Source organism: Neophocaena asiaeorientalis, unplaced genomic scaffold (assembly GCF_003031525.2).
Source record: "Neophocaena asiaeorientalis asiaeorientalis breed wild unplaced genomic scaffold, Neophocaena_asiaeorientalis_V1.1 scaffold429, whole genome shotgun sequence".
In the NCBI taxonomy this organism is placed as follows: Eukaryota; Metazoa; Chordata; class Mammalia; order Artiodactyla; family Phocoenidae; genus Neophocaena; species Neophocaena asiaeorientalis.
Genome location: NW_020173550.1, coordinates 215,281 through 239,730, shown reverse-complemented (window position 1 = coordinate 239,730; position 24,450 = coordinate 215,281). Strand labels below are relative to the sequence as shown.

Sequence of the window (24,450 nt, the reverse complement as noted above, 5' to 3'; positions counted from 1 at the left end):
AAGAACATGTTATATGTATACAAAATAGAATATTAGTCATAAAAAAGAATGAAATAATGCCATCTGCGGCAACATGGAGGGACCTAGAGATTATCATACTAAGTGAAGTCAGAAAGAGAAAGACAAATACCATATGATATCACTTCTATGTGAATCTAAAATACAACACAAATGAACATATCTATGAAACAGAAATAGACTCACAGACATAGAGAACAGACTTGTGGCTGACAAGAGGGAGGGGGAGTGGGGAGGGAAGGACTGGGAGCTTGGGATTAGCAGATACAAACTATTACACATAGGATGGATAAACAAGGTCCTACTGTATAGCACAGGGAACTATATTCAATATCCTGTGATAAACCATAATAGAAAAGAATATGAAAAGAATGTATATATGTATAACTGAGTCACTTTGCTGTACAGCAGAAATTAACACAACACTGTAAATCAACTATACGTCAATAAATTTTTTAAAAAAACAAGTTAAAATGGCCCAAAAAAAAAAGATTAAAAAGAGAATATTAAGAGCAGCAAGGGAAAAGCAACTAGTTACATACAAGAGCACTTCCATAAGGCTACTGGCTGACTTTTCAGCAGAAATTCTGCAGGCCAGAAGGGAGTAGCACAATATATTTAAAGTGACAAAAGGGAAAAAACCTACAAACAAGATTATCCAGCAAGGCTATCATTCAGATTTGAAAGAGAGATCAAAAGTTTTATCGACAAGCAAAATCTAAAAGAGTTCAGCACCATGAAACCAGGTTTATAAAAAGTGTTAAAGGGACTTTAAGTAGAAAAGGCCACAACTAGGAATATAAAAATCATGAAAGGAAAAATCTCATTGGTAAAGGCAAATATACAGGTAAGGTAGTATAGATCAACCACTTATAAACTTAGTAGAAAGGTTAAAGGACAAAAGTAGTAAGTCTATATCCATAACGTAGTTATGGGATAGTAGTTAAGGGATAAATAAAACATGATGTATATACGATGTCAAAAAATTTTAAGCACGGTAAATACGGGGTAAAATGCAGGGTTGTTAAAATGTGTTCAAACTTAAGAGATCAGCAACTTAAAATAATCATGTAATACATATAGATTGCTATATATAAATTCCATGTTAACCACAAGCCAAAAAGCCATAACAGACATATACACAAAAAGGAAAAAAGAAGCCATACATATCACTAAAGGTAGACATCAAATCACAAGGGAAGAGAGCAAAAGAAGGAACAAAAAATAACTATAAAACTATTAACAAAATGGCAATAAATAAATAACTATTAATAATTAAGTGTAAATAGACTAAATGCTCCAGTCAAAAGAAATAAGAGTGACTGAAAAATAAGACCCATATAGATGCTACCTACAAGAGACTCACTTCAGATCTAAAGACACACACAGACTGAAAGTGAGGGAATGGAAAAAGGTGTTCCATGCAAATCAAAAGGAAGCTGGGGTAGCAATATTTATTTCAGACAAAACAGACTTTAAAACAAAAACTCTAACAAGAAACAAAGAAGAACATTATATAATGGTTAAGGGATCAATCCAAGGAGAAGATATAACAATTGTAAATATATATGCATCTAACATTGAAGCACTTAAATATATAAAGCAAATACTAACAGATATAAAGGGAGAAACTGATAGTAAAAATAATAGTAGGGAACTGTAAACCCCACTTACATCAATGGACAGATCATCCAGACAGAAAATCAACAAGAAAACACTGGCCTTAAACAACATATTAAATCGGATGGAATTAAAAGATATATACAGAACATTCCATCCAAATTTTGTGTGTCCACGGAACATTCTGCAGGATGGATCACATGGTAGGCCACAAAACAAGTCTCAGTAAACGTAAGAAGACTGCAATCATATTAAGCAACATTTCTGACCACAGTGCTATGAGACTAGAAAACAAGTATAAAAACACAAACATGTGGAGGGGATATGGAAGAAAAGAAATAGGGGAGGGAAACTAAGAGGTACAAAGTTCCAGCTGCAAATAAATGAGTCATGGGTATGAAACATACGGTGTTGGAATATAATCAATAACTATGTAACATCTTTGTATGGTGACAGATCTTAACTAGATGTGTCATGGCAATCAGCTTGAAATGTATAGAAATACTGAATCACTATGTTGTGTGACAAGAACTAACACAGTGTTTTAGTCAATTATACTTCAAAAACAAATAATCTCATAGAAAAATACATCAGATCTGTGGCTATCAGAGGTTGTGGGGGTGGAAGGAGAATTGTATGAAGGCAATCAAAAGGTACAAACTTCCAATTATAACAAATAATTACTAGAAATGTAATGTACAACATGATAAATATAATTAATACTGCTGTACATTATGTATTACAGTTGTTAAGAGAATAAATCCAAAGAGTTCTCATCACAAGGAAAATAATTTTTTCCACTTCCTTAATTCTGTATCTGTATGAAATGACAGATGTTCACTAAGCTTACTGTGGTAATCATTTCATGATGTATGTAAGTGAAATCATTATGCTGTATACTTTAAACTTATATAGTGTTGTATGTCAATGATATCTCAATAAAACTGGAAGAAAAAAACAAACAGAAAATAGTATATAAGGCCAACAGAGTAGGCATATATAACCACATAATTAAGTATTAAATTATACAGAATAAAAAGAAGAAAGGACAGCATAATAGGGGTTGAAATCTGGACATACAAGACTAGAGCTATCACTAAGAAGGTAAATTTGGGGAACTAATTCAGACAGAGTTGATATCTAATGCAAAGAAAAAGTGTTCTCAAGGTATGAATGTAAAGGAAGAACAGAAGGAAAACTATTAAACTTGGGAAATATAGAGACCGTCATCAAAATTTATAGATGAAATGAGAAAAAGTAATCAATAAAAAGATACAGAAGGAAATCAAACAAAGAACATGGAGAACCAGAATATTACAGTACCAGAAGTTAGCTGGTGCTTAATTAGGCTAGAATGAAAACTACATCTTAGTCATCTTTATTACCTATAACATATAACATTATGTTTGGTACACAGGCTCTCAATAAATACGCATCAAAATAATGAATTCAGGTTGAAGCCTATATTTCACTAGGCAGTGATACTGGCCAAACTGCTACCCAGCATGAGCTATTTTAGATACTATCTAAATTTTGATACTCAAAATGTGGTTCACAAAAAAAAAATGTGGTTCACAAACCAGCTATACCAGCATCACCTGGAATAGACTGTTTACAAATACAGAATCTTGGGTCCCACCCCAGACCTACTAAATCAGTTTATTAATCAGTATTTTAACAAGACCCTCAGTGAATTCAAATGCACATGCAAATATGAAAAGCACTGTTCTAGGTGTTTTAGTCATTCTCCCAGTTAAATTTGACTGGGGAGTAGAGGGATAAAGGATAAAATGAGCCAAATTCTGTCATGAATTTGAATCTCTAAGGAGAGCAGTATCACTCTCTGATTCTACTTTAAGAATAAGTTACAGGATTTGGCAGTACTTTAAATTTGGGATAAAATACTGATAAAAGAGAACTGATTCATGCTTATAAGGTATATTCACCTTAATTATACTGAACCAGGCACAGAAATTTTAATTAAAAAAAGAAAATAATCTATTTTACCAATATTATGCTTAATAGTATCAACCAATACTTTCGAAGTGATGATAATGGAAGACATTAGAAGAGTTACCACAAAGTAAACCTTGTCAGTAAATAAGATCTTTTAGGGAGTAGATACAGAAAATAATAAAGAGTCAATTTACAAAACACTAAAGCAAGAATGAGAACTTTCAACATGGTTGACAGTGATTAGTAGTTTAAGGAATTATTTGTACAACAGCAAAAATCCTCACTGATGAGCATCGTTTTCCAGCCCCTCTCCAATCTCATCTCTCTTCTCCAACTTCTTTTCTTCTATTTCTTCCCTTCTTGTTCCTCCCTTACGCTTTTCAAAAATATCCTCAGGAACTGCTCTAACAAGTGAGAGGTGCTTATGATGACAGAGATTATTGTCCATGTACATGAATTGACTCAAACACTAATGTGAATAATGATTTAAAGCAAAAGAATGTGAGGGGGAAAATGTTATCATCAAAGATTTATTCAGACAGTGATATAGGGAAAAAAAAAATCTTACAAAGTAAAAAACAAACCAATTAAGAACATCATTTCAGAATCCAGTTCCAGATCAGGAAAGGTTAAAAACTGAATGACAACAAATTTAGAAAACTAATAAAAAAGGAACATATCCAGAAAATAAAGCTGATATATGAAACAGCTGGTAATGTGAAGAGAGGTGACTTAGAACTGAGGAGACATATGTCATAAGCAGGGAAACAACCAGAAAAGAGGTGACTACTGTAGGAAATTTTGTATATTTATATGTACAGGAATAGGATTCTGAAGGTGGGCGTTTTTAAATAAACACCGCAAAAATATTCATTCAAAATAGAGTAATACTTCTGTCACTGTTGATAATATATTCCAGTGACCCACAGAAATGCTAAGGCTAAGATACAGGGGCTATTTTAGGAATAGGACAGATATAGTCCCTGTTCTCATGGAGCTCTCAGTCCAGACTCTAGAGTACAAGACAAATTCAGCAAGTAATTATATGTCTGAAAATGAAGAGTGCTATTAGAGCAAATATAGGTACATACCAGGTTGAGGGATAATATCAAGTAAAGTGATATTTAAATTGAGTACAAAGTTTGGTAAGGAACCCAGAGTATATTTAGGAAAAATTTTCTAAGTAAAAGGAAGAGGGCTTCCCTAGTGGCGCAGTGGTTAAGAATCCGCCTGCCAATGCGGGGGACACGGGTTCGAGCCCTGGTCTGGGAAGATCCCACATGCCACGGAGCAACTAAGCCCGTGCACCAGCACTACTGAGCCTGCGCTCTAGACCCCGCGAACCACAACTACTGAAGCCCATGCACCTAGAGCCCGTGCTCCGCAACAAGAAGCCACAGCAGTGAGAAGCCCATGCACCGCAACGAAGAGTAGCCCCCATTCGCCGCAACTAGAGAAAGCGCGTGCGCAGCAACAAAGACCCAGTGCAGCTAAAAATAAATTAATTAATTAAAAAAAAAAAAAAAAGGAAGGGCATATTTAAAGGCCCACTTGTGAAAGTGGTCTGTTCATGGAACTGGAAAAATTTCATTATAAAGCAACCCAGGAGATGAATCTGAAGAGGAAGAGAAAAGTGAGAGGGTATATGCATAAACTGCTACAATACTCTAAGAAATAAATTACTCTAGTTTCGCTAAAGGGAGTAACAGGAGGAATGGAGAGAAATAACAAATTTGAAAGCTACTTAGGAAGAAGTCAAAAGACTTACTGACTTATATGGTTTGCTAGGTAAAGAAAACAGGCGCTAAAGATGAATCAGATTTCTTTCTTGAGCTAACAGATTTATTATGGCTCCATTTATGAAGATACTGAAAACGAGAGGAGGAAGAAGTTTGGAGGAATTTAGTTTCCAGCATGTTCAGCTTGAGAAGCCTGTGAGACAACAAAAGTAGAAAAGTTAATTTGCTCAATCCAGGTCATCAGTTTAGGCATTACAAGAGTATGTCAAGTGCTTGTGAACTAAAGGAAAATTATCCTCAGAGTAAAATACCTTTGGAATTAAATTATCTCAATATTTTTAGTCTTTGAAAACTGATGTGGTTGGCAGAATAACAGCCTCCTGAAGATGCACCCACCCTAATCACAAAATCTGTGAAAATATTATCTTATGTGGCAAGAGACTTTAGAGATATGATTAAGGTTATAAACCTTAAAATAGTGAGATTATCCTGGATTATCCAGGTTGGCCCAATCTAATGACATGTATCCCTAAAAGCTGTGGTAAGAGGGAGAGAGATGGGATGATGGAAGAGAGGCAAGAGAAATTTGAAACAATAAAAAGGCTGGCATTGCGGGTTTTGAGGATGTAAAAGGGGAGCCATGATTTAAGGAACATAGGTGATTTCAAGAAGGTAGAAAAAGCAAGGAAACAGATCCTCTCCTAGAACCACCAAAAAGGAACAAAAAACCTTGTCAACACCTGGATTTTGCCCCAGTAAATTCCATTTCAGACTCCTGACTCACAGAACGGTAAGATAATAAATGTGTGCTGTTTTAAGCCATTAAGTATGTAGTAAGTTGTTATGAGAGCAAAAGAAAATTAATACAGAATGCTATATTCACTAATGAACCTAGATAAGAAAAATTTAATATACATGAAAATTAGTGTACAATATATAGCAAGTACTCAATAAATCTTTAACAATAGTTTCAGAGAGTATCTTGCAAGTACACTTTCTTGATGTAATGTTTTTTCCTAAGAAATTATAGATAAATCAAAATTTTGTACCTTCAAATTTTGTGAATTCATATTCTACTTAAAGAACTAGTAAGAAAAATGCTTTCTTGTAATGTTAACTATCACCTTCAGTTTAGTCAGATTCTCCATGTTGTATTTCCTTAAAATGAACAACTGCTAACAAGAAACTGAAATAAGCAAAAAAATAAAGAATAATTCCAATAAAAAAGATGTGGTACATGTCTGACATTTATAAGAGGGCCACAAAATAGGTCACTTTTCCTTCTATTTTAAGCAGAATTTTTCAAATATGCAAAGGCACATACAGGCAAAATTGAAGTCTGACAACTATTATTTCAGGTGATATAAAGTCTACGTTATAGACTATACAAAAAGAAAGCTAAAATAACTGAGTGGTAACTATATTAAAGTGGAATTTTTAAATTAAAAACTAGCTTAAATATTGTGCTTTAATATACTCTCTCTTCCCTCTATATCCACAATAGAGTATAGTATATTTAGAACCTGCAGGCGCAAAGACATTTTTGGTCAAGAAAATTTCCCCATTAAATAACAGTTTTTCCATCTGAACATCAAAAACGTTTTCACTTATTTCAAAACTTCTTGATACAGCTGAGAAAATATGGGCTCTATGTTGGGACAGATCCTGGACCAATATTTAACTTCTTTTGAGTGTTATCTCCTACCATATAGGATTGTTAAGAAGGATTAAATTATATTATGCACACATGAAGTGCAATTACATTTGGTGTTTTCTATTCCATTAACTATTCTGGAGAAAATTCTTTCTGTAAAAAATACCTTTTCTATTACTTAAAAAGTGATATATTTCAACACACATTTATGATAAAAACCCTCCAGAAAGTGGGCATAGAGGGAACATTCCTCAACATAACAAAGGCCATATATGACAAACCCACAGCCAACACCATACTCAACAGTGAAAAGCTGAAAGCACTTCCTCTAAAATCAGGAACGAGACAAGGATGCCAATTCTCACCACTTTTATTCAACATAGCTTTGGAAGTCTTAGCCACAGCAATCAGGAAACAAAAAGAAATAAAAGGAATCCAAATTGGAAAGAAAGAAAGAAAACTGTCACTGTCTGCAGATGACATGATACTATATATAGAAAATCCTAAAGATGCTACCAGAAAACTACTAGAGCCAATCAATGAATTCAGTAAAGTTGCAGAATACAAAATTAAAACACAAATCTGTTGCATTTCTATACATTAACAACAAAAGATCAGAAAGAGAAATTAAGGAAACTATCCCATTTACCATTGCATCAAAAAGAATAAAATACCTAGGAATAAACCACCTAAGGAGGCAGAAGACCTGTACTCCAAAAACTATAAGATGCTGATGAAAGAAATCGAAGATGACACAAACAGATGGAAAGATATACCATGTTCTTGGATTGCAAGAATCAGTATTGTCAAAATGACTATCCTACCCAAGGCAATCTACAGAGTCAATGCAATCCCTATCAAATTACCAATGGCATTTTTCACAGAACCAGAATAAAAAATTTTACAATTTGTATGGAAACACACAAGACCCCGAATAGCCAAAGCAACCTTGAGAAAGAAAAACAGAGCTGGAGGAATCAGGCTCCTTGACTTCAGACTATACTACAAAGCTATAGTAATCAAAACAGTATGGTACTGGAACAAAAACAGACATACAGACCAATGGAACAAGACCAAAATCCCAGAAATAAACCCACGCACCTATGGTCAATTAATCTTACAAAGGAGGCAAGGATATACAATAGAGAAAAGACAATCTCTTCAATAAGTGGTGCTGGGAAAACTTGTCAGCCACAGATAGAGAATGTTCTAATTTCATTCTTTTAACACTATACACAAAAATAAACTCAAATGGATTACAGACCTAAATGTAAGACTGGATACTATGAAACTCCTAGAGGAAAACATAGGCAGGACACTCTTTGACATAAATCACAGCAATATCTTTCTGGATCCACCTCCTAGAGTAATGAAAATAAAAACAAAAATAAACAAATAGGACCTAATTAAACTTAAAAGCTTTTGCACAGTAAAGGAAACCATAAACAAAACAAAAAGAAAACCCAAAGAATGGGAGAAAATATTTCCCCATTGGAAATATTTGGTTGGAAACGAAGCAACCAACAGGAGATTAATCTCCAAAATATACAAACACTTCATGAAGCTCAGTATCAAAAAAACAAACAACTTCAATCAAAAAATGGGCAGAAGATCTAAACAGACGTTTCTCCAAGGAAGATATACAGATGGCCAAGAGGCACATGAAAAGATGTTCAACACTGCTGATTATTAGAGAAATGCAAATCAAAACTACAATGAGGTATCACCTCACACCAGTCTGAATGGCCATCATCAAAAAGTCTACAAATAGCAAATGCTGGAGAGGGTGTGGAGGAAAAGGAACCCTCCTACCCTGTTGGTGAGAATGTAAATTGGTTCAGCCACTGTGGAGTACAGTATGGACGTTCCTTAAAAAACTAAAGAGAGCAATTATACTCTGATAAAGATGCTAAAAAAAAACTAAAGATAGCATTACCATATGATCTGCAATCCCACTCTTGGGCATATATCCAGAGAAAACTGTAATTGGAAAAGATACATGCACCCCAATGTTCACTGCAGCACTATTTACTATAGCCAAGACATGGAAGCAACCTAAATGTCCATCCACAGATGAATGGATAAAGAAGGTGTGATGTATAATGTGTGTGTGTGTGTATACACACACACACACACACATACACTATGGAATATTACTCAGCCATAAAAAGAATGAAACAATGCCATTTGCAGCAACATGGATGGACCTAGAGAATATTATACTAAGCGAAGTAAGCCAGACAAAGACAAATATCATATAACATCCCTTATATATGGATCTACCAAAAAAAAAAAAAGATACAAATGAACTTATTTTCAAAACAGAAATAGACTCACAGATATACAAAACAAACTTATGGTTACCAAAGGGGAAAGGTGGGGGGAAGGGCAGATAAATTAGGAGTTTGGAATTAACATATACACACTACTGTATATGAACTAGATAATCAACAAGTACCTATTATTATAGCACAGGGAACTATACTCAATATTTTGTAATAACCTATAAGGGAAAAGAACATGAAAAAGAATATATGTGTGTGTGTGTGTGTGTGTGTGTGTGTGTGCATGTATAACTGATTCACTTTGCTGTACCTCTGAAACACAACTATACTTCAATTAAAAAAAGTGATACAAAAAGCACAAATTGATCTTTTCTTCATGATAGTGTCACCATTACAAATCTCAATCACTATACAGTGATGACATAAGGAGAGTGGCCATATTTCAGGTTTGACAGGACAATCCCAGTTTATGCTTACTGTCCTGACATCCTCTCCCATTCTCAAATGTCCCAGTTTGGATAATAAATAAATAATGAGTAAATAATGGAATAGAAGAGTATTAATTTTTATCTACAAGAACTAGCTTAATTTTTTCCCAATTTATATTTTAATAAGCCTCAAGAATATATGATGCTGTCTTATTTGTGTTCTGGTAACTACCTGGTTTACTAAGCCTTTACCTTTTACTTTTCCCTTTATATATGCTGCCATTTTAGAAGCTACACAAAAGTCAAGTGACCTGGAGTTGACCTGGAGTTGAATTATATGTAAAATAAAGAGATTCTAGAAAAGAGTTTGTAGGCTTTTGAGGCTCTGTAGAGATTTAAGTTTACTTTGCCTACTTCCCAAAGCTAAATAGGAGTATCACAAAAACACAAAGTGGTAGAATAATATTCTACCACTTTACATTACATATAAATACTCACATTATAAGTATTTATACATATAAATATAAATACTTACCCAGAGGTAGCAACTGTTTTTTGGAAGTGTGAACACTTATCTCTTCACCCTCGTCCATATTTCGGTCTGAATTTCTTTGGAACCTGTCTTGGGCAATATGTGATATATTTATATTTTTACCTTTAGATTGTTCCATGTCAACTTGTTCTTCAACTACACTGGCCTTAAATTTTGTTCCCTGTTTTTGTTTTATAGTCCTTTTGTTTCCAGATGATTTTTTTGCATTCTCAGAATACATTTCATATTTTGAAGATTTACAATTATTTTCCATTTCATCTGTCAAAGCACAACTCCCACCCAGTATTTTTTGTTCAGAGGACTGAGATTTCTCTACTGGGTGAGCTTTACCAGGATGTTTGCCACTTTTCAAACTTGTAGATGATACACTGTCATGTTTTTCTCTTGACTTCTTCCTTTGAAGGAGTACAGTGCTCTCAGCAGGAGATACTGTGCATTGTTTCAGAGGCCCAGTCTTTCTTGGTATAGTAATCCATGGTTGATTGGCAAAACTTTTATCTGATTCATCAATTATAAATTCATCTTCTAATAACTTCATATTATTTGCAGGAGATAAATGAGGTGGAGCAGTTGCTATATGCCTAACAACAGAACTAAAACAGAATGTTACAATAAATAATAGCTCAAAAAGTAAAGCTTTTACCTTTGCTTTAAAGAGCAGTTCACATGTCCCCTCAATTTTTCCTTCCCCATTAAAATCCTTCCTGGGACTTCCCTGGTGGTCCAGTGGTTAGGATCCGCCTTTCAACGCAGGGGATGTGGGTTCGATCCCTGGTCAGGAAACTAACATCTCACATGCCATGGGGCAACTAAGCCTGCAGGCCACAACTACTGAGCCCATGTGCTGCAACTACTGAGCCCGCACACCACAACTAGAGAGAAGCCCATGCACCACAATGAGGAGCCCGTGCACCACAACGAAAGATCCCATGTGCCGCAACTAAGACCCAACGCAGCCAAATATAAGTAAATAAATATTTTTTTAAAAAACCCTTCCCTCCTTTTACATTTCTATAATATCTGAGCATACTCATTTATTACACTAATGGGATCATAGAAATTTAGAGCTGGAAGGAATCTCTACTGCATCAACTAATTTGACATTCCCCTATTCATTACATACATTAAACAGATAAAACCCAGAGATGTATAAATATAGCCCAGATAAATTGACTTACAGTACAAAAATGCATGCCATTATTATATATAATGTTATATTACATTTTGTTTATATAGATGTTTCTTGGGGCCTGAATCCCTTAACATCCCTTAACAAGATTATTTCTGAGATACCTTCTAGTCTAATAGTCTAAGAAAACACTACAAAATTACAGACTAAATTATATTATGTAAAAATTCACTCCAAGTTGGATAATTCACACATTTTCATATGTGTTTTAATACTGTAAGCAGAGTATAGAAATAAATGAAGTGTATCTAGAAAGGTAAGCACACTGGGATTACACAGCATCTCTTCCAATTAGTTGGAAAAATTTTCTAAAGAAGGATGGAATTATTCAAAAGATGGTAATCTGATGGAGTCATTTTGCATTTCCTTCCTTTTTATGACAACAGCTTTGAGCAAACCACATATTGGAGTGAATATGCAAAAATAAACACCTAGGGTAAACATCCAAATTCCAAAGCCAGCATATACACTCCTGTTTCTGCCTTTTTCACCTGAGTAAGGATGCTTAACTATTTTTATACACAGTAGAAGAAAAGGAAGAATGGAAGAACTGGATTATCATGCCTAGTTTTTTTCTCATTTTTAAGATATAAAAAAAGATTATAAAATGAAAATGCCTTCTCTACTTCTCTAATCTCAAACCCAGTAAAACCTTATAATGTAAAAAATTTATACACATATATGCTGAGAAATATACTGTCTTCTAATAGGTAGACTTACAAGTTTATATAATTAGAAAACTCTAGAAAATCTAATAGAAAAGCAAAGTCAATATAAATAGACCACATAATATATAAACAGAAGACCATGTTTAAACAGAAATATTATTTTTCAGCACTTAAAGAAAAAGCCAATCTGATATAAATGTTTAATTTGCTTTATTGTATGTTATCTGTAATATCTATTAATTCTGCATATTAAAGAAGTAATTCTAAGTATTTAAAAATAAAGCCTTCCGAAACCAGCCAACAAGAACTCTCTAAATCCACTCCTCTATTAAAGAGACTTCCATAACTTCAAGGTTATTCAAACCAAAGATATCCTTAGGAAACAACTTTGACACTTACTATAGATCAAATGTTTATATCCTTCAAAAATTCATAAATTGAAACCTAATCCCCAACGTGATGGTATTTGAGGGTGGGGACTTTAGGAAGTGATTAGGCCATTAGGGTGGAATGGCTCATGAATGAATTAGTATCTTTATAAAAGAGACCCCAGAAAGCCCCCTCACTACCTTCTACCATTTGAGGTTATAGCAATAAGATAGACATCCATGAACCAGGAAGCAAGCCTCACCAGACAGTGAATCTACCTGAGCCTTGATCTTGGACTTCCCAGCCTCCAGCACTGTGAAATGTAAATTTCTGGGCTAGGTGGAAAAAATCAAGAAAGACTCTGTGGCATTTGAGTTGGACCTTGAAGAATGGATATGATTTGGTCATGAGGAAATACAAGAAAGACAATCATAAGGAAGAGCATAAGCACAGAAACGGAGCAGGAAAGCACAAGTAATAGTGAGTAGTTACATCTGGCTACAGCAATTAAACATACACTTTACTCACTAGTTTTTCAAAAAAAAACACAGCACATTAAAAAATACTTAATTACTTTTTTGGACATAGATATAATTAGCCCCTAAGTGTAACATATTTCTATCAGATTATGGGGACAACATCCATACAAGGGATAAAAGATGCCACATATATATGTATGTATATATATATATATACTGTATACACACACACACACACACACACACACACACACACACACACACACAGAAAGGCGAGGGGAGAGGGAGGAAGACTGGAGGGGTGGGGGGAGGGAGGAGTCAACTATGGAACACAGACTGAACCAAAGAGGAATTTCATTCACTCAATATGTTTTTTATAAAACCTTCCTAATATAGTCACTAGCATTCTGATAGATCTCACAGAAAATACAAAAGAAACTAAACTCCTGGAAAGAAGGGCTTATGTCTTAACCTACTAAGAAAGATATACAAAATAGCTAAACTATAATACAAGGCAAGGAACTATTTTAAAAAACACTGGAGTGGGGCTTGGAAAAAATCAGAAGCCTACAACCATGGACCTTAGAATAAAATATAAATTGGCATACGACAAGGGGAAAAGGTACGCCAAAGCCAGGACAACTGCAAATATGTATGACAAGTTGGTAGAAACGGTTCACTAGTGACAGTGAAGGCCTTAAATACTAGCTGACAAATCTCAAGTTATTCTATAGACCAGTGCTTCTCAACCCTAGCTGCTATTAATTCTAGTTAACTCTAATGTGCAGCCAGTTAAGAATCACTGTATGGATACTGTAGAACCACTGAAGGTTTTTAAGTAGGCAAAAACAGATTAAAACTTATTTTAGGACTATCCTTTTACTAACACAATCAAAAGAAATAGAAAAAATATTTAAAACACTTAACAGTGAAATACAGGCACCCTGACATAATTTTATTTCTAAATACTGTCTTTATTCTTTGATCTCATACATACTAGTAAGTGCTGATGAACAGAAGCAATGAAAGCTGAATAAACTTTTCTTTCACATCTAATTTAATATCCCTTAAATGATGGCTTTGGGATTAATTTACTGGTAAGAAACTACTCTCTCCTTATGGGTTAGACATAATTTCAATTAAAAATTGTGTCAATTAAGATTAACTTCTAGTTAAATATCACTAAGAATCCTTAGATACTGTTCAAAGAATGTGAAAGAAAAATGTGGACCATTTCTTAATAACTCACCTGGATTCACCTTTTCTTTTTACAGTTTCTAAAAACAATGTTGAAAAACTCTTTCTAGCTTGTGGTTGATCTTCACATTCTGAATCTTGTATTCTTTTTTGAGATGTTCCTAACTGTTTCCTCTCTTGTGGTCCTTCTGAAACTTTATCCTCTATTTCTGATATTTTATTCGTTACTTCTACTTTCTTCAAATCATCTTTATCTTCAAAGTTTAACCTAAAAGGTTAAAAGGAAGACATGATGAATGTTCCCACCATTTGTTGAGTTATAAGTATTCCTGAACTCCCTTACAGTAACAATACAACTGCTTACAAAATTTTCCAGTGGGCCTTTATTTAAAAATTATAAATGCTGATGTGTTTCTCTTACACAACATACACAAGGCAAATTGGTCAGAAAAATTAAATTTTGTATTTGTTGATAGAAAAAAATAAGAGAGAAAAAGAATGGCTAAATCATATAACAAAGAAATGTGTAGCTTAGAACACTAGTTCTCAAACATTTAATATGAATTTGAATCTTCTGGAGAATCTTATTAAAATGTAGATTCTGATTCAGTAGGTCTAGCATAGGGTTTGAGATTCTATATTTCTAACAGGCTTCCAGATAATGCCACTGCTCTTGATCCTGAGCTGCAGATCACACTGTGAATAGCAAAATCTTAGAATGTACTTAACTCCTCAGCTCCAAGAAGCACACAAGACCCTAGAAAGATATTACACTCATGGCAGAGGTTCCCAATACCAAAGGACCTTGAACAATCTATTTTGCTTCTTAAAGGTCAAAGGGAAAGCCCCAAGAAATGGATGTGGGTTTACCACAACTCATCCTCAACAAAACTTACTCTTTGCTATCCTGAGATGACCTGATATATACCTACCCTTATAATTAAAAATAACATAGAGAAAATACAAATTGTTTCTCTTAGGAAGTTATAGAAAACTTATTATAAGGAAAAAAAAACATCCTGTGATAAACCATAAAGGATATGAAAAAGAACGTATATATATGTATAACTGAGTCACTATGCTGTACAGCAGTAATTAACGCAACATTGTAATTCAACTATACTTCAATAAAAAACTTTTTTTAAAAAAGAAAAAGATCTGAATATAACAAAATATTCACATATGTCAAATCTGAATATGTGAGTACCTATTGTTATCTTCTGTATGTGTACAGTATTTTAAAATAAAAATCTTAAAGAAAAAAGAAAAAAACATGCTTTTCCATAGACCATAGAAAAGTTTACCCCCAAAGTCTCTGAAGAACACTTGAAGGCCTTCCATATTAAATATAAACTGAATATATACTGAATGTATATTATGTTTTTCTCAAAACATGTTAATATTCCTCAATACTTACTATAAAATACCTAAAAGACTAAATTACTCACTTTTTAACATAAGATAAAAGTTATAGTAAGATTAATATCTTTTAAATAAACAAAAATTCACCTTTTTTTGGTTTTATGAGAAATCTCTGTACTTGAAGGCAGCATATTTACTGAATTTTCAGAAGTATAGGTCTCTCTCTTTTGGGCAACAGATGGAATAGTCTTTTGCAATGAAGATGCTTTTGCATCCAGAAGATCAGAAGGTAAGCCAATAGATAAGTAAAATTCCTCATCAGCTCCACTGTGATGATCTTTTAGTTTTTTACTTGACATTTTTCTCAAGTCAGATGTATCGTTAGAATGAACATCAGTTGCCAAAATTTCCTGATGAACCTCATGGGCCTGAACTAGAAGAAAATTACATGAAGATATTAAAAACTCTTTAAATAATAATACTAGAACGAAATGTGCTTTTTAAAATATGGCAACAATTTCATTAGAAAGTTTCCAGAAGACTCACAGGTCATTAAGTTTATAATCAAAGATCTAGGATTAAAATACACAAGTACTTTAAGAGTTCTAATTTATGAAATTAATAAACTGAAAGGTGTATTTGGTCCATGCTCCACAGTTCTAAAATGAATAAAATCCTCAAACAGAGAAAATTCACAGTTAATATTATTGATATAGTAAATTTATTCAAGATTTGAATATAGTCAAACTCAGAGAAGGAGAGATTTGAATAATGGTTGCCAGTGACTGGGAGAAGGGAGAAATTCGGAGTTGTTAATTAACAGGTGTAAAGTTTCAGTTATTCAAGATAAATAAGTTTTAGAGATCTAGCGTACAACATTGTGCCTATACATAACAATACTCTATTGTACACTTAAAAATCTGTTGAGAGGGAAGATCTCATGTAAAAATGTTCTTACTGGGACTTCCCAGGTGGTGCAGTGATTAAGAGTCCACCTGCCAATGCAGGGGACACAGGTTCGAGCCCTGGTCTAGGAAGATCCCACATGCCACAGAGCAACTAAGCCCATGTGCCACAACTACTGAGCCTGCACTCTAGAGCCCACGAGCCACAACTATTGAGGCCGTAGGCCACAACTCCTGACCCCGCGTGCTGCAACTACTGAAGCCCGTGCGCTCTAGGGCCCATGCACCACAACTACTGAACCAACATGCTGCAACTACTGAAGCCCACATGCCTAGAGCCCATGCTCTACAACAAGAGAAGCCACCGCAATGAGCACACTGCAATGAAGAGTAGCCCCCGCCTGCTGCAACTAGAGAAAGCCCGTGCGCAGCAACAGACCCAATGCAGCCAAAAATAAATAAAATTTTAAAAAATAAATAAAATAAAGTGTTCTTACCACAATAAAATAAAAATTCTTTTAAAGATTTAAATAAATCTTTACATAGCTAAAATAAGTAACAGGTAATCCTAAAGAAATTATGAGATTCAATCTTTAGGTTAAGATATGGGTAAACTAGGGCAGCTAGATGAGCACACTTTTATACATATACATACAAATATACATATAGAACAGATACATATATAGTTATATAAAATATATGTATATATAGGGAGAATATTTATATACACATACATCTTTATATCTATACAAAGAGAATATATATTATACACATATATCTTTATCGCTATATAAAGAGAAATATATATTCTCTTAACACTTAACCTTCAAATATCAAAGAAAAAGTAGAATGGCTGGGTAGTACTCATACTGATTCATACTCTCAAAAAGAAAAGATTAAAAATTTAAAATAAGCCAAAATGGCTTTTGGTTCTGGAACAAAATTACATAGACTCACTTTCTCCTGCTTCTCCCTTTAAGTACAACTTAAACAAACAATAATAACAGAACTCTGAAAGCTGGAAGAAGGTATATTTGCTAGGAACCTCAAGCCTTAAGCAACAATGGATAATATGGTGAATCCCCAGTAGCATCAGAAAATGAAACAAACCAAAATACCACTGCTAGAACTCTAAACACTTAAATGTCATTGGAAATAAACTCCACAAAAATAGGCAAGAGCCTAAAACAGGGCAACTATAACAAGACTGAAATACAATGAAGAGTCCCTTAACATAATAACCAAAATGTTGAGGATACAATCAAAATGATTCATCATAATAAAAATTTTTAAAAAAGAAAAAACATTATCTGAAGAAGAAAATACGATCAATGGATGCAAATGGACAATATGAATCAGATGCTGGAATTATTTAACAAGAATTTATTTAAACCAACCACCATAAAAATGTCTTAATGTTCAATTATAAATTCTCTTGAAACAAATGAAAAGACAGAAACTCTCAAAGAAACAGGAGTTACAAAAGAGACCCAGCTTTTGGATCTTAGCCATTATAGCTGTGTAGTGGTATCTAACTGCTGTTTTAATTTAAAATTCCCTAATGACCATAATGATGAACAAATCCACAATGAGATACTACTTCACACCCATTAGGATGGGAAGGGAGGGAGGGAGGGAGGGAAGGAGAAAATAACAAGTTAACAAGTGTTGGTGAGTATATAGAAAAACTGGAACCCTTGCGCACAGCTGGTGGGAATGTAAAATGATGCAGCCACTATGGAAGATAGCTTGGTCGCTCCTCAAGAAATTAAAAATGCAATTACCATATGATCTAATAATTCCTTTTTTGCCTATATATCCAAAAAGACCGAAAGCAGGGGCTGCAAGAGGTACTTGTACATCTGTGCTCACAGCAACATTATTCACAAAAGACAAAAGGTGGAAACCACCTAAATGTCCATCAATGGATAAATGGACAAAACAAAATATGGTATACATACAGTGAAATATTATTCAGCTTTATAAAGGAAATCCTGACACACGCTACAACCTGGCTGACACTTGAGGACATTATGCTAAGTGAAATAAGCCAGTTGCAAAAGGACAAAAGCTGAACAATTCCACTCATATGAGGTATTTAGAGTAGTCAAATTCAGAAACAGAATGTAGAAGTGTGGTTACCAGAGGCTGGGGGGTACGGGGAGATTGTTTAATGGGTTCAGTTTTGCAAGATGAATAAGTTCTGTGGATGGATGGTGGTGACAGTTGGACAACCTGACTGTCCTTAATGCCAAAGAACTGTACACTTAAAAATGTTTAAAATGGTAAATTTTGTTATATTATTTTACCGTAATTTTTTAAAATCATTTTTAAAAAGGAATAAAGAGCACAAACAGTGATGTATGTGTAAATATAAACACTGACTGATTAAAACAAAAATAAAGTCTTATAGAGATAAAAGATATCAAAATACATAGCGGAATTAAAATAGAGGATAACAGGAATAAAATATATGACAACAGTATGTCAGTTGGGAATTAGGGAGTTGTTCTAGTTACTCTGTCTGCATAATAAGTAACTCCATGCCTTGGCTGCATAAACCAACCATATATTATGTTCACTTATTCTGTGGGGCCAGAATTTGGCAGGGCACAAGCAGGGATGACTTGTCTCTACTCCATGAAGTCTGGGGCCTGGAACGATTTGAAAGCTTGCTTACTCACATGTCTAACATCTGAGGCTGGCAGGAGGACGAAGAAATATCGCTGTCTATGTATGTCTGCAAGTAGGCTAGTTTGGGCTTCCTCACAGCATGATGTCTGGGTTATAAGGCAGAGTGTATCCTAAGAGGGAAATAAGGAGAAAGGGAGGGAGCCAAGCAGAAGCCCTTTATGTCCTAACCTTGGAAGTCACACAGTATCACATATACCAAATTCTATGATATATGATGTGATATGATATGATATATGATATGATACAAACAACCTCACTTACGGGGGTGAGGAAAAATGCTGACCTAAGTAAGGTTAGAAATGGAGTCTGTAAAACTAAAAGCTAAAGAAATTGTACATAACATTGTCATACTAAGTGAAGTAAGTCATGCAGACAAAGACAAATATTATATGATATCACTTATATGTGAAATCTGAAAAATAAAACACAAACAGACTCACAGACACAAAACAAACTTATGGTTACCGAAGAGGAAGGAGGGAGAAGGATAAATTAGGAGTACGGGATTAACAGATACACATTGTCATATATAAAATAGATAAACAACAAGGATTTATTGTGTAGCACAGGGACTATATTCAGTATCTTATAATAACCTATAATGGAAAAGAATCAAGAAAAAAGTGTATGTATGTATACACACACACACATATATATATATATAACCAAATCACTTTTGCTGTACACCTGAAACTAACACAATATTGTAAATTAAGTACAATAAAGAAATTGTACATAAGCACTGTACTCCAGTAGATAAAATTGTTTTCCATGGGTTTAAGTCAACAATTCTGATACTGTTATACATGTATATAGGAATAAAAAGTTAAGTAGGTAGATGGTGAATGGTAAGTGCCAAGTTTCTTACACACAGAGTGGATGTTTACAGATAAGCAAGGCAAAGAAGCAAGAATAACCCATGTGGTAATAAATTACGGTTGGAAACATCAATATGAATTCATGTTTAACTTAATACAGATACAGTTACACAGAAAAATATTTATAGATATGTGTATATATACCAGTTACCATACACACATATATTTCCTTGCTCTGTCAGTTGAGACAGTCTTGAAGCATTAACGCCCCAGGAGAAACAGCACACCTAGCACCCAGATCTTGGTTCCTAATACCATTCTCCAGTAAGAGGAACCACTGGCTCCTTGGAGAAATGGCTGATTCTAGGGTAAGTTGGGCCTGGAGCATCCTGTAGTTCCAGAAGGTAAGGAAATGTTAAAAACAACAGCAATAACAACAAAAATGGGGTCCATCAAAGGGGCATAGGAGCCAGTGAAAGAGCTTTCTAATGGCCAAAGCTGGAACAGTTTGAGTAATAAATTTAATAAAATAGTACTGGATTATAAACTAAAGTATAAAAAAATGTTTCTACCTCAAAAACTAAAAAAAGGAGCAAAATAAACCCAAACCAAGGACAAGAATGGAGAAAATAAGAGCAGAAATCAATGAAACTAAAAACAGGAAAACACAAAAACTTACTGAAACAAGAAGCTAGTTCTTTTAAAACAGTGAATAAAAATGATAATCCTGTAACAAAATTAACAAAGGCAAAAAGACAAGACACAAATCAACAATATCCAGAATAAAACGGTATATCACAACAGATCCTGCAGCCATTAAAAGGATAACAAAGTGGGGCTTCCCTGGTGGGCAGTGGTTGAGAGTCCGCCTGCCAAGGCAGGGGACACAGGTTCGTGCCCCGGTCCAGGAAGACCCCACATGCCGCGGAGTGGCTAGGCCCGTGAGCCATGGCCGCTGAGCCTGCGTGTCCAGAGCCTGTGCTTCGCAACGGGAGAGGCCACAACAGTGAGAAGCCCGTGTACCACAAAAAAAAAAAAAAAAAAAAAAAAAAAAAGGATAACGAAGTAATACTATGTACAACTTTATGCTGATAAACTCAACAACTTAGAAGAAATGGACCAATTCTTCAAAAACCATAAACTATCAAAAATGTGCCAAGATAAAATAAATAACCTAAATAGTCCTATAACTACTAGAGAACTGAATTTGTAACTTAAAAGCTCTTGAAAAAGAAATGCCACAGACCAGATGATATCACTGGAGAATATTATACCAAAAAATCAGAGAATTAAAATTAATTTTACATAAGCCCTTCTAGGAATTAGAAGGGGGAATAATTTCCAACTCATTTTATAAGGTTGGTGAGCATTACCTTGATACCAAAACCATACAAATACAGCATAAAAAAGAAAACTACAGACCACTATCTCTCATTAATTTAGATGCACTAAATTCTCAAAATTTTAGCAAACTGCATCAAACAATGTATAAAAATTAGTAATACAACATAATTGATATTTATGGTCAACTGCACTCAACAATGGAATACTTGTTTTTCAAGTGCCCATGAAGCATTCATAAAGGCAGACAATATCTTGGGTCATAAAACAAATAAAACAAATCTTCACAAATTTTAAAGAACTAAAATGAAATGACATAGTGTATATATGCTATGCCATAAAGAAATCAAGACTAGAAATCACTAAGGGAAAGACAACAGGAAAGTCCAGAAGTATATTCATTTAGCATAATGTTTCTAAGGTTCTTCCATGTTGTAGCATGTATCAGAACTTCATTCCTTTTTATGGCTGAATAATATTCCACTCTACACATGTACCACATGTTGTTTGTCCATTCACTCGTTCATGGGACACTTTGGTTGTTTCCACCTTTTGGGTATTATGAATCATACTGCTATGAACATTGGGGTATAAGTATCTGTTTGAGTTCCTGTTTTCAATTCTTTTGAATATAAACCTAGAAGTAGAAATGCTACTTAATACCTAATTTTTTGAGGAACCACCAAACTTTTTCCACTGGCTGCATAATGCATGTGGGTTTCTATAAACTCCACATCCTCAACATCTTTTATTTAAAAAGTAATAATATCCATCCTAATATGTATAAAGTGGTATCTCTGTGGGGTTTTGATTTGCATTTCCCTAATGACTAACAATGTTGAACAACTTTTCATGTAGTTGTTATCAGCTTGCCAGATGCATAGCAAGCCAAAATGCTGAGACAACAAAGTTTGCAGCAAAGAGAGGGTTTATTTGCAAGGCAGCCAAGCAAGATGATCTGAGGCATGGGGAGCTTGGGGAAAGGTGACTGAAAAAAAGTTGCAATAATCATCACTCTGCACAGGCCTCTGCACGGTCAAAAGGTTACTGGAGTGGACCCTTAAGCATAACCAGTTGAAGGGTGGTCCTATTCAGTCTTAACCAGCTCAGCACAAACTAGATGCAGCTGACCTGAAGTTCCCAGAAAACAACTCAGGCAAATATCTTGTTCAGGTTATAAGCCACTTGAAGGACATGCAAGTCTGAAAGCAAACTCAATTAGTGAAGGCAGGTAAAACACATTCATTGGCCAACTGGACAAATGTCTATTCAAGTCCTCTTTTCAGTTGGGATGTTTATTTTTGTTGTTGTTGAGTTACAGGAAGTCTTTACGTATTCTGGATATAAATCCCTTATTACAGGGGTCCCCAACCCCCAGGCCACGGACCAGTACTGGTCCATGGCCTGTTAGGAACTGGGCCACACAGCAGGAGGTGAGCAGTAGGTGAATGAGCAAAGCTTCACCTGTATTTACAGCTGCTCTCCATTGCTCGCATTACCACCTGAGCCCCACCTCCTGTCAGATCATCTGTGGCATTAGATTCTCATAGGAGCACGAACCCTACTGTGAACTGCACATGCAAGGGATCTAGCTTGCATGCTCCTTATGAGAATCTAATGTGAGGTAGAACAGAGGTGGTGACTCTAGCGCTGGGGAGCAGATGCAAATACAGATTATCATTAGCAGAGAGGTCTGACTGCACAGAGACCATAATAAATCAATTGCTTGCAGACTCATATCAAAACCCTATCAGTGACTGGCAAGTGAAAACAAGCTCAGGGCTCCCACTGATGCTGCATTATGGTGAGTTGTATAATTATTTCATTGGATCTTACAATGTAATAATAATAGAAATAAAGTGCACAATAAAGGTAATGTGCTTGAATCATACCAAAACCACCCGCCCCCCCCACCCCCAGTCCATGGAAAAATTGTCTTCCACAAAACCGCTCCATGGTGCCAAAAAGGTTGGAGACCACTGCCTTATGAGATATACTATATGCAATTATTTTCCCCCATTTTGTGGGTTATCCTTTCATGCTATTGATAGTACCCTTCACACACTTTTGAAGGACATAAATATATGACATATTTGTTCTTAAGTAGAAAACCTAAATGACGCAAAAATATGAATTTTCACAAAATTACTATACAAATTAAATGCAACTTTAGTTAAAATCACAACAAAATTTTATTGGAAACTGAATAAACAAAATTCATAGAAATTAAAAAGGTCTAAGAATGGCAGAAGAGTGGCATGTATCAGAAGTATATATATAAATAGATACCTTTATATCAGCATGTGCTATAAAACTACAATTAGTAAAACAGTATTGTGTTGACATTAAGAATAAACAAATGGACCGAAATTCAAAAGTATATTGAATGATATATGAGATTTAATACATGATAAAAGTAGCATTCATATGAGAATGAATTATGTAATTAATAAAAGGAACTAGCACAACTGACCATAAGGAAGAAAATAAAATTATAACATTATGCCACATTATACACTAAAGCACATTCCAGATGGATTAAGAATTTAAATTAAAAAGAAAAAAAGATGTTAAGATGAAAATCTAAGATATTACATATACCATTAGGATAAAACAGACCTTTTAACCAAAACAGGAAACTCAAAAGCTATTGAAAAAAACAAACACACACACATTTGACAATTAAAATAAAAAACGTTATCCATCATATAAGATACTATAACCAAAATCTGTAATAGTCTAGGGATCATTTGGAAAAATATCTGATAAATAACAGATAAATTACACAAATTACAGATAAACAGTTACAGATACTCAATTTAAAGATCTCCCATAAACTAGAAAAAACAAATGGGCAAAGGATATGAAAAGATAAAAAGGTATTTCAAATAGCCAGTAAACTTATGAAAAGGTGTTCAAACTCAGTGATAATCACTAAAGTAATATTGAGATCATTTAATAGTGATCAAATTGGCAAAAAGTTCAATAGAATAGTAAATACTCTATCAGGTGAAAGGTACTTTCTTACATTGCTTGTATAAAAGGAAATTGTAAAAGCCTCTTCTGAAAGCACGCGTGCACGCACACACACGTTTATATATGTGTTCGTTCAGGAGCACCAATGAAGATATGGAAGGATTCAAGGCTACCTCAGCAGGATGAGGGGAGTAATGAT

The 24,450-nt window shown here is 34.5% G+C and overlaps 1 protein-coding gene across 3 annotated transcripts in view; it reads right to left on the bottom strand.

Annotated features, from left to right (window-relative positions):
- The window catches only part of CENPC (centromere protein C), a 91,216-nt gene that overhangs the window by 43,926 nt on the left and 22,840 nt on the right, over positions 1–24,450 (bottom strand). For 2 of the 3 annotated variants that reach the window (XM_024747700.1, XM_024747702.1), the window contains exons 6-8: positions 15,665–15,950; positions 14,208–14,423; positions 10,236–10,846 (exon numbers count right to left, since the gene is read on the bottom strand). In XM_024747700.1, the coding sequence (XP_024603468.1) occupies positions 10,236–10,846; positions 14,208–14,423; positions 15,665–15,950 (1,113 nt within the window). The remainder of the gene's footprint in view (positions 1–10,235; positions 10,847–14,207; positions 14,424–15,664; positions 15,951–24,450) is intronic. The other variant, XM_024747703.1, reaches the window with a different exon arrangement.